Raw genomic sequence first — 12,062 nt, forward strand, 5'->3', positions numbered from 1 at the left:
CAGGTGATTACTCAAATCAACATAACAAGTATTATATTTTTGTCACGGTCACCACAAAAGCAAGTTTCCTTATTCATCTTAAGAAAAACCTATTAACTTCTGAAATGAAGAACCTCTAACAATCTCTTTTGAATTATTAAAGAAGTTATATATTAATTCTAAACTAAAATATACTACACATTTCTATACAGATTTTGGAAAACTTATCCTTTAACTACCAAATGAGGCATAATTTATATCCTCTCTGTGTCTTGGTATTCTGATAATCACAGGGTATTTTCATAAACTATTTTGTAATTAAGAATATAAAATTTTTTTGTTCAGGAAGAAAAGGACAAGTCATTGAAAAAGAGATAATCCTATGTCCTGTGTTAATATTTTTGTTTGTTGCTTCCTGTCATACATAAAAAAAAATCTATTTAAAAAACTACTTTATGTAAATAAAATGAAATTTAGAAAATACAGAAAAGTTCAAGAAAATAAAAGTCATCTTTAACACTAGTACCCAGAGATAATCACTGTGGTTCAATCTTTAAATATTACATACCTGGCTCTTTCCTTTCAACATCAAAAGATTAGTTACTTTGCCAAATGGTAGACCTAATGATATGACCTCTGCTTCGGTGACATCACTTGGAATTTTGCGAAGATGGAGAACACGAGAAGGCGAACAGGGAGGTCTATCTCCTTTAAATTTCTTGTTGTCATTCCCATTAGCTAAAAAAATATAAGATTTTTTCAAATTACTGAAACTAATTTAGGTTGACATACTACATTAACCCTATTGTCACATTTCATCTCCAACAGTTTTAGTTTTTGAAATTCAGGGAAACTCTAGGGCTGATCAGAGATAAGGACAGTGGAAAACCATCCACTTTCAATGAATGGGTGTTTTTGGTTTTTCATGGCAAGTATTAAATTTTTTAAAAATTGAAGTCTGATTTTTAATTTCAAGGGAAAGTATTGGATAAATAAATTAATATAGAGAGGGATCAAATTCCTCTAAACAACTATTGTGAATGGAGAATAATGTTTATAATGTCTTTAATGTATTTTTAAAGATATTCTGCTAACTTGTTCCCGTGCTAAATAAGTAAATATGAACAATTAACTTTCAGGAAAGACTATAAAAGAAATTTTATATTTACCACATCCTGAGGGGATTTGGATTCGAGCTGTATCATTATGAAAATTAAGTTTATTTCTCAGGCATTATGTAGTTTTTACTAATCTATTTATAAAGTGTTTTTTAGAAGCTAAATTGCAGTTTCCTAAGACAATCTTATTCCTTATCATGTAACAGTAGGTCTTAACATAAGCATCTTATTAGAAATGCAAATCTTCAGCCCCACCTCAGACCTACTAAATCAGAACCTAAGGGGTGGCACCCAGCAACCTGTATTTTAACAAGCTCTCCAGATGATTTTGATGCAATCTGAAGTTTGAGAAGACTGCTGCACAATAAAGAAATCCATTATCTCAGTTACAGCTAGATTTTACTTAAATTCTTTTGTTTTAACACTGACAATAACTAGAATTGATAAGCCTGTAATGAATACTCAAATTTATGTACATAAGATTCAGAAATGTTTTTCCTTGGAAAAAAAGCACCATATAAGACTGAATGCAAATTATCTGAAAGCCCTGTTTCATTACAGTGTGTGTGTGTGTGTGTTTGTGTAAATGCTAAACAGTACCATACTTAGCGCTATTAGGAGGAAAATACAATCTTTCCAAATGTCTAAAATTGTCATTTTTCCAAACATTAATGGAACTTTGCAACCAGATGTCTATGGCTATAAATAAATGAGGACCACATAAAAATTATATGGCCATATTGTGTCCCCATATCTGTGGCATAGAAGTCAACTTGCTTTCAAGTGAGTAGCTTGACTTAATACCCAAATCAGCACTCACTCCCAATTCTCTGTTCATGAATGCAGGCAGCATCCTACCCAGACACCAAATACTACTGATTCCTTCAGGTCCTTAGTGGTCTGTACCTGTATATAACAAATGCCTAGTGAGACTGTGGAAAATAGGCAGTTAAATATTTATTGCAAATTAATCTGTGAGTCAAGAGATTTCTTCTCCTCTCAACCACCCAGAAATATTGATTTTTCCCTCCAAAATCACTAATTACATTTTTCATGTCCATTCACAATGTCAGTAAGTTCACCTATGATCATTTCCACTTCTACTCTACCTCCCTCTAGCCTCAGTCCCTCCTCCACCCCCACTCAGATTCAACATCCTATCGACCGACCACACTATCCTGCTCTAAACACGCTGACCAGCTTGCAACCACCTGAAATGTCCCTTAGTTTCTAGTTTTCACAGTTTTCACTTATACTACCTCATTTGAGTAGACAAATAAAAATATACTGAGTTAAATATTAACAGGTGAAGAGACAGAAGTTCAGAAACTAAATGATTTTGTACACAGCAAGCAAGTGAAAACGTCATTCAAACTGAAGTTTAAAGGTTAATTTTTTTTTTTTTTAGCACAAACATCTCAAAATGTCTTACCATTCCTAGAAAAAAGCAAGCCACTTGACATGGACATACATTTTGAAAGTATGTGCAGATTTATGTGGATTATAATGACAACTGTCATTAAATTAGAACACTAATCATCACGTCCTAAACAGGAGTGAAAGCTAGGCATGGAGTATGCCCTTTTGCACCCTCCTTTGCCTCGATGGCAAGATAGCACTACCACCATCTTGTGCCTTCTTAACTAGCACAAGGTGTTAAAGACTGGAAAAACCTCCTAGATGCAAGGAGATTTTATCAGTTGACCCAGAATATTCCAAAAACAAATGGAAGAACACTGGAAAGGCTGCTCCTGAGCAGGGGAGTGGCAGAGAAAAAGGGACAGAGAGAATCCCAAGTAGGTGCTGAGCTGTCAGCGCAGAGCCCCTTGTGGGGCTCAAACTCACGAACTATGAAATCATGACCTGAGCTGAAACAAACAGTCCACACTTAATGGACTGAGCCACCCAGGCACCCTGAGGTGGTTTCTTTAACAGAGGTTTTCATCATCTCTGTAAAACTGTGTAAGCAAAAATGAATGCCTGCACATGCTATGTGAACTCGTGTTGGACTATCAAATAAAGACCTATGGTAACAAATTAAAAAAATTTTTTTTTCAATGTTTATTTAGTTTTGAGAAAGAGACAGACAGAGACAGAGCACAAACGGAGGGGGGCAGAGAGCGAGGGAGACACAGAATCCGAAGCAGGGTCCAGGCTCCACCGAGCTGTCAGCAGAGAGTCTGATGAGGGGTTCAGATTCACAGACCACAAGATCATGACCTGAGCCGAAGTCAGACACTTAACCGACTGAGCCACCCAGGCACCCCTGGTGACAAATTTTATCAAGAGATACTTAATTATAAAAACCCAGCATTTTAGGTTGTTAATTGTTCTGAATTATAAAAGTGCCTGAGCCATGTTAAGAGCATGGGCTATTAAATCAGACATCCTGTTCTAGCAAGTTACCTGAAATAGCTGAGCCTCAAATTCTTTCCCAGTAAAATGAGTGTAACAGGGTTATTTTGAAAAGTAAATTAGATAACATATTTAAATACAAGGTGTAATGCCTAGCACATAGTAATCAATAATATGTCACGATTTTCTTAAGAAAGATTTTTATCTAGAAGTGATAGTCTTTCTACTTTTTTGGTATTAAAATGATGATTATAGGTAACAATGATTTTTTTCTCTTATAAGTGCTTACTTTGGAAAATTTAAGACAGTGTCCAAATTAACTAAAAATTTAATTATTCTATGAAAGCTAAAAATCTAAGAATGACCACAGAAAAGGTGATAGCCAAAGACTCGATAAATATAATAATCTGAAAATGGAAAATACATAAGCAAATATATGGCATCATTTAATAAAAGTCAACAGAAAACAAGGAAATTCTAATGTATTAAACACGTAACTTTGAAGAATTGTTCTCTGTACAAAAAAATAACATGAGACTTTCCAAAATTTTTATTATAAAAATCAGCATTCAAAATACTTCACTTGTAAAAATTTCATATTTTACTGAATGATACACTGAAAATTACTGAATACTTGCTACATATTAGGTTCCAAAGAGAGTAAGTAGGTTTTTATTTTTTTCAATGTTTATTTATTTATTTTTGAGACAGTGTGCAAGCAGGGGAGGAGGAGAGTGAGAGCGAGAAGAGAGAGACAGAGAGAGAATCCCAAGCAGGCTCTGTCCATGCTGTCAGTGCAGAGCCCGATGTGGTGCTTGAACCCATGAACTATGAGATCCTAAGTAGAAGTCAGATGCTTAACCTACTGAGCCACCCAGGTGCCCTGAAAGAAGCTTTTTAAAATTCATGTATTTCCATCTCAAAATTGGAGAAATCCACCAGGAAAACTATCCTAGAAATCTGGATCTTTTTAAAAATGCAACTTTAATAGGATATACTTTATCTGTTTATTAAAAAAATTTTTTTTAATGTTTATTTTTGAGCAGGGGAGGGGGCAGAGAGAGAGGGAGACACAGAATCTGAAGCGGGCTCCAGGCTCTGAGCTGCCAGCACAGGGCCCGACACGGGGCTCGAACCAGTGGACTGTGAGATCATGACCTGAGCCGAAGTCAGACGTTTCACCGACTAAGCCACCCAGGCGTCCCTAGGGTATACTTTAGATACAATAAAATCTATGTAACATTTTAAATGCAAAGTTTGACGACTTTTGACAAATGTATATATCCATATGACCACAAAAATCAGGATACACAACTTTTCCATCATCCTCAAAAGTTCCCTGGTGTCCCTTTGTAGTCAGTCCTCCCTCTAAGACTCTCACCTCCTCAAGCTATACAGCTATCATTTGACATTACCATAGTGTCTTAATAACTATAGATTTACAAAAACAAAAACAAAAAACTATAGCTTTACAGCAATTCTTTTTAAGTTTGTTTATTTATTTTGAGAGAGAAAGAAAGCGCAAGTGCAGGAAGGGCAGAGGGAGAGGGGGAGAAAGAATCCCAAGCAGGCTTCATCCACACTGTCAGTGCAGAGCCGATGCAGGGCTTGAACCCAAGAACCGTGAGATCACAACCTGGGTCGAAGTCAGACACTTAACCTACTGAACCAGGCGCAGCAGCAATTTTTTTTTTTTAAGTTTGTTTTTTTTTTAGTAATCTCTATACCCAAAGTGGGACTTGCATTCACGACCCCAAGACTGAGTGGCATGCTATTCTAAGCCAGCCAGGAGCCCCTTTACAGCAATTCTTGAAATCAGGTATTTAACTGGGGAGAATTCATGTCATAGTAATTTTGAGTCATCTAAAACATACACATCATCATTTCTCTCTGCATTTATTTACGCCTTCTTTAATTTCCCTTAACGTCCTGTGGTTTTCAGTGTAATGGTCTTGCACATATTGGTATGCTGACCCTATACTCTGCAACCATGCTAAATTCTTTAGAATTTTCTACATAATACAGTTTTATTGCTTACTTTCCAACATGTGATGCTTTTTATTTCTTACTCTAGTTTTATTGAGCTGGCTAGGACTTCTTGTACAAAGATGAATAGAAATAATGAGAGTGAACATTACTTCCATTACTGTGGATTTCAGGGGACACGACTGTCTTACACCATTAAGTATATTGTTTGCTGTAGCTTCACACATTTAGTAGGGTAAACAGGTTCCCTTCTATTCCTGGCCGAGGTCTTATTTGGCCGAAGGTCTTATTTATCATGAATAAAAGTCAAAGTTGAATTTTAAATGCCTTCTCAGGACATATTAAGATGATCATAAAGTTTTTCTCTTTATTCTGTTAATAGAGTATATTGTACTAATTTTCTAAAGTTAAACCACTTTGTATTCTTGGAATAAATCTGACTTGGTCATGATGTATGACCTCCTCTACATGTATATATATATTTATATTTACATATATATATAAAATATACACACACACATATAGCTGAATTTGATTTAATGCCTTCTAAATATATTTGGGTCCATTTTCATGAGAGATATTAATCTGTAATTTTATTTTTCCTCTTGTATCAAGGGTAATACTAACTTCATAAAAATAAATTCGAAAGTGTTTTTTTAAATTTCTTTTCATTTTATTTATTTGAGAGAAAGAGCACACGTGAGAGAATGGAGGAGAGGGGCAGAGGGAGAGAGAGAACCTTAAGCAGGCCCCAGGCTCAGCATGGAACCCAATGTGGGGCTCAATCTCTCGACCCTGGGATCATGACCTGAGCTGAAATCAGGAGCTGGACGCTCAGCAGACTGAGCCACCCAGGAACCCCAAAAGTGTTGTCTTCTATATTCTGAAGGAGTTTGTGTAGCACTGGTATGGTTTCTTCCTTTAAAAAAACCACTGGGTCTTAAATTAAAAAAAAAAAAATTATGTTTATTTATTTTCAGAGAGAGAAAGGCAGGTGGCAGGGGGGAGTGAGCAAGGGAGGGGAGAGTAGGGGAGAGGCAGTGTGGAGCCTGATGCAGAACTTGAACTCAGGAACCACGAGATCATGCCCTGAGCCAAAATCAAGAGTCAGACAGTTAACCAACTGAGGCACCCAGGTGTCCCTGGGTCTTAACTTTTTAATTATCAATTTGATTTTTAAAACAAGTATACGGGTTATTTGGGTTTTCTAGTCATTTTGTACCAGTTATGATACTCTGTATTTTTCAAGGAATTTGTCCACTTCATCTACATTGAATGAATGCCTATTCATTCATTTTATTGGCTTAAAATTGTTCATAATATTTCCTTAATATCTGTCTTAGCCTGCTTAGGATACTGTAACAAAATATAGACAGGGTCATTTAACAATAGAAATGTACTTTCTCATACTTCTGGAGATTAAAAGTCCAAAATTAAGGTACTAGCAATGTCACTTTTGAATAAGGACTCTTTTCCTGGCTTAAAGACAAGCTACCTTTTCAGTGTCCTCACATAGCAGAGGTGGAGGCAAGAACAAACTCTCTAATATCTCTTCTGATAGGACACTAATCCCATTGTGAAGGCCCCACAATGGGCCCAACTCCCAAGGCCCCATCTCCACATACCATCACAATGGGGGTGGGGTTTAAACAAATTACCAACAGATGTTGGTAATTTCTGTCTTCTCTCATTTTTTGGTCTACCTAGAGGTTTATCAATTTTATTGACCTATACAAAAAGAACTATTGGTTTCATTAATTTTTCTCTACTGTTTTCTATGTCCTTAATTTATGCTCCTATATTTAATATTTTCTTCCTTTAAACCTGGAGGTTTAACTTGTTTTTCTTATACTATGCTTAGAAGCTTAGATGATTTATTTTACACTTTTCTAATGTAAACAAAGCTGTAAATTCCTACTTCTAAAAACAGTTCTTGCTGAACCCTTCAAAGTTTAGTAAATTGTGTTTTTGTTTTAATTCACCTCAAAATATTTTCTAATTTCCCTTGTGACTTATCTGATTCATGGGTTAAATGTTAATTTTTAAATAAATAACTGGAAAATTTTCCCCCATATACTTGAGGATTATGCGTTTTTGATTTCTAATATAATTTTAAAGAGAACGAACTATAAATAATTTTAATGCATTCACTTTGAGACTTGTTTTAGGATGCACATATAGCCTATCTTGGTGATTATGTCATGTGAACTTCCAAAAAAGCATATTCTGATGGTGTTGCAGAAACTACTCCACTGTCAATTAAAATAAGTTGGTTGTTAGTGTTGAAAACATCTATATTAGGAGATCTACAAACTTTTTCTTAAAGGGCTACATAAATAATTTAGACTTTGTGAGTCATACAATCTCTGCTGCATCTATTCACCTCTACAGTGGTAGCATGAAAGCAGCCATATGGACAGAAATAAAAGAGTGTGCCTCCATTGAAATAAAGTTTTATGAATAAACATCAAAATTAGTACCTCATATAAGCTTCAGGTATCTCAGAATATTGTTCTTTGTTTTATTTTTTCACAATTTAAAAATGTAAAAATCAGTCTTAGGTCACAGGAAATATAAACCCCTGTCCTGTGTCCTAACTGATTTTCTGTTTACTGTGCTATCAATTACTGAGACAGAGATTTTGAAATCTCCAGCTATAATTGTGAATTTGCCTATTCCTCTGTTTAGTTCTATTAGCTTTTACTTTATATATCTTGAAGCTCTGTAACTAGGTAAATATACATGTATATTCAAGATACATATATTTATCAAGAAATACAAATAAATACAATGGACTACAAAATGATAAATAATGAATAAATATGAAATACACATACACACACACACACACACACACACAAAACAGTACAAAGAAAGCCAAGAAACAAAGGAAGAAAAATAACAAAGAATAAATGGGACAAATAGAAAACAAATAGCAAGATGATAGACTTAAAACTAACCATGTCACATAACTATATTAAGTGGAAATGACATAAAGATTCCAAATACAAGGCAGAGTTCATCAGTCTAATAAAAGCAAGACTCAATTATGTGATGTGAAGAAGAAATCCATTTTTTAAAAATTTTATTTTAAAGTAATCTCTACACCCAATATGGAGCTTGAACTCAAAACCCTGTGAAAAAGAGTCACATGCTCTACCGACTGAGCCAGCCAGGTGCCTCAGAAGAAATGCATTTAAATATAAAAATCTCACGTTCAAAGTAAGAGGAGTGGAAAAAGATAAATATGTAAACACTAATCATAATAAAATGCAGTGGCTGTACTACTATCAGACAAAGTAGACTTCAGGAAAAGGAATATTACTGGGGATAGAGAGACATTTCATAGTAATAAAAGAATCAATTTATCAAGAAAACATAATATGTCATGCATACATGTACTGCATGCATACATGCAAACATATACTGGGGGTGCCTGGGTGGTTCAGTCGGTTAGGCGTCCGACCCCGGCTCAGGTCATGATCTCATGGTTCGTGGGTTTGAGCCCCGCATCGGGCTCTGTGCTGACAGCTCAGAGCCTGGAGCCTGCTTCGGATTCTGTGTCTCCCTTTCACTCTGTCCCTCTCCCGCTCATGCTCTGTCTCTCTCTCCTTCAAAAGTAAGTAAAAACATTAAAAAAACAACAATAACATATACTGGACACATAAAAGGCAGACAATCTTTTTAACTGGAATATTTACACTTTGTTTACTTTTGTTTAAGTGACTGCTCTGGGGCTAAATCAATATGCATCTTTAACTTTCCAAGGTCTACCTTTAAATGATATCACCTAGGTACAACGTAAGAACTTTTCAAAGCATAGGTCTATTTCCCTCATCATAACCTTTATGTTACTGTCATATTTTAGTTTTCACATATGCTATAACCCCAAAATTTATTTCCCTTATCTTGCTTTAAATAGTCAATTATCTTTTTTTCTTTTTGCATCAGGTTTTTGTACACTTAACGTATCTTACAGACCTTTCCATAGACAGCATTCCATACCTTTTTTCTCTTTCTTTTCTTTTTAAACTAGGGTAAAATCACATAAGAAAATTCACTACCTTAACCATTTTTTTTTTTTAGATTTTATTTATTTATTTATTTATTTTGGTAATCTCTACACCCAACATGAGGTTCAAATTTACAATCCTGAGATCAAGAGTCACATGCTCTACCGACTGAGTCAGTCAGGTGCCCCTTAACCATTTTTAAATGCAGAATTCAGTAGTGTTAAATACATTCTTAATGTTGTGCAACTATCACCACCATCCATTTCAATAACTCTTTTCATCACACAAACTGAAATTCTATACTCATTAAACAGTAACTCCCTAATTTCCCTCTTCTTCCAGCCCCTGGCAACCACCATTCTACTTGCTACCTCTAGGACTTTGAGTACCCTCATTTCCTTTTGTGCGTATTCTACAGCTAATTTCTTTGTGGTTACCATGGGGATTACATTAACATCCTCAAGTTATAACATTCTAATCTGACTTTATACCAGCTTATCTTCACTAATATGCAAAAACTCTGCTCCTTTACACCTGTCCCCATACCCTTCTGTTGTTGACGCCACCATATTATATCCTTATACACTGTGTGCCCCAAAACACAAACTAATTCTTTTAAATGTGTTAGTCTCCTAAATTACATGGAAAAACAAATGTGGAGCTACAAACAAGTCACATGCTTTTAGATTAAGAACTCCTTAAAAAAGGCAGTCTCTTGTTAAAGACCTGTACTTTAGGTCTTTAACTATAAACTATAGAACTATAAAACTATAAAACGCTGATGAAAGAAATAGAAGACAACACAAAGAAATGGAAAGACATTCCATGCTCACAGACTGGAATACGGTTAAAATGTCTACACTACCCAAAGCAATCTACACATTTAATACAACCCCTATCAAAATAACAAGAGCAGTTTTGATAGAACTACAACAAACAATCTCACAAAAGACCCTGAACAGCCAAAGCAATCTTGGAAAAGCAAAAGCAAAGCTGGAGGAATTGTAATTCCAGACTTTAAGTTACATTACAAAGCTGTAGTAATGAAACCACTATAGTACTGGCTCCAAAATTAGACACACAGATCAATGGAACAGAAGAGATAATGCAGGGGGCAGTTGAGCCTCCAACTCTTGATTTATGCTCAGGTCATGATCCGAGGATTGTGGCACTGAGCCCCGTATCAGGTTCTACACTGAGCTTGGAGCCTGCTTAGGACTCTGAATCTGACTCTCTCTCTCTTCCCCCTCCCTCTTAAAAAAGAGAAAAGAAAAAAAGGAGAGAAAACCCAGAAATAAACCCACAATTATATAGTCAATTCATCTTTGACAAAGCAGGAAAGAATATCCAATGAGGACAAAAAGTCTCTTCAACAAATGGTGTTGAAAAACTGGACAGCAACATGAAAAAGAATGAAACTGGACTACTTTCTTAAACCATACACAAAAATAAAGTCAAAGTGGATTAATGACCTAAATGTGAGGTCTGAAACCATAAAAATCCTAGAACAGAACAGGGACAGTAACTTCTTGGATACTGGCCCTAGCAACTTCTTTCTAGATGTCAACTGAGGCATGGGAAACAAAAAACAAAAACTATTTGGACTACAGCAAAATTAAGTTTCTGCAAAGTGAAGGAAACAGTCAACAAAAATAAAAGGCAATCTACAGAACGGGAGAAGAGACTTGTAAAAAGCATATCTGACAAGGGGTTAGTATCCAAAACACATAAAGAACTTATAGAAGCGCCTGGGTGGCTTAGTCAGTTGGTTAAGCATCTGACTTTGGCTCAGGTCATGATCTCAGGGTTCTTGAGTTCAAGTCAAGCATCGGACTTTTTGCTGTCAGCACAGAGCCCACTTTGGATGTCTATCCCGCTCTCTCTCTCTGCCTCTCCCCCTCTCATGCTGGTGTTCTCTCTCAAAAATAAATATTAAAAATAAATAACTTACAACACTCAACACCCAAAAAACCCACAAATAACCCAATTAAAAAATGGGTAGAAAACATGAACAGACATTTTTCCAAAGAAGACATCCAGATGCCTAACAGACGCACGAAAAGATGCTCATCATCACTTACCAACAGGGAAATGCAAATCAAAACTATAGTGAGACATCACCTCACATCTGTCAGAATGGCTAAAATCAGTAACACAAGAATGAAGAGGTATTTGTGAGAATGTGGAGAAAAAGGAACCCTTGTACACCACTGGTGGGAATGCAAACTGGTGCAGCCACGCTGGAAAACCATATAGAGGTTCCTCAAAAAGTTAAAAACAGAACTACCTTATGATCCCACAATCACACTAGTGAGTATTTACCCAAGGAATACAAAAACATTAATTCAAAGGGATATATGCACCCCTATGTGTTTAAAAAAAATTTTTTTTTAATGTTTATTTATTTTTGAGAGAGACAGAGTAGGAGCAGACAGGGAAAAAGCAGAGAGAGAGAAACACACAATATCCAAAGCAGGCTCCAGCACAGAGCCCGACGCAGGGCTTGAACCCACGAACCATGAGACCATGACCTGAGCCAAAGTCGAACACTCAACTGACTGAGCCACCCAGGCGTCCCCTGCAACCCTATGTTTATAGCAGCACTAATTCA

General features: G+C 35.9%; 1 protein-coding gene across 8 annotated transcripts in view; it reads right to left on the reverse strand.

Annotated features, from left to right (window-relative positions):
- The window catches only part of PTBP3 (polypyrimidine tract binding protein 3), a 120,799-nt gene that overhangs the window by 59,501 nt on the left and 49,236 nt on the right, over window positions 1-12,062 (reverse strand). For 6 of the 8 annotated variants that reach the window (XM_030293960.2, XM_030293961.2, XM_030293959.2 and 3 more), the window contains one exon: window positions 548-717. The exons of the other annotated variants lie outside the window; for them this stretch is intronic. In XM_030293960.2, the coding sequence (XP_030149820.2) occupies window positions 548-717 (170 nt within the window). The remainder of the gene's footprint in view (window positions 1-547; window positions 718-12,062) is intronic. 8 annotated transcript variants of the gene reach the window in all.

This window comes from Lynx canadensis, chromosome D4 (assembly GCF_007474595.2).
Source record: "Lynx canadensis isolate LIC74 chromosome D4, mLynCan4.pri.v2, whole genome shotgun sequence".
Lineage (NCBI taxonomy): Eukaryota > Metazoa > Chordata > Mammalia > Carnivora > Felidae > Lynx > Lynx canadensis.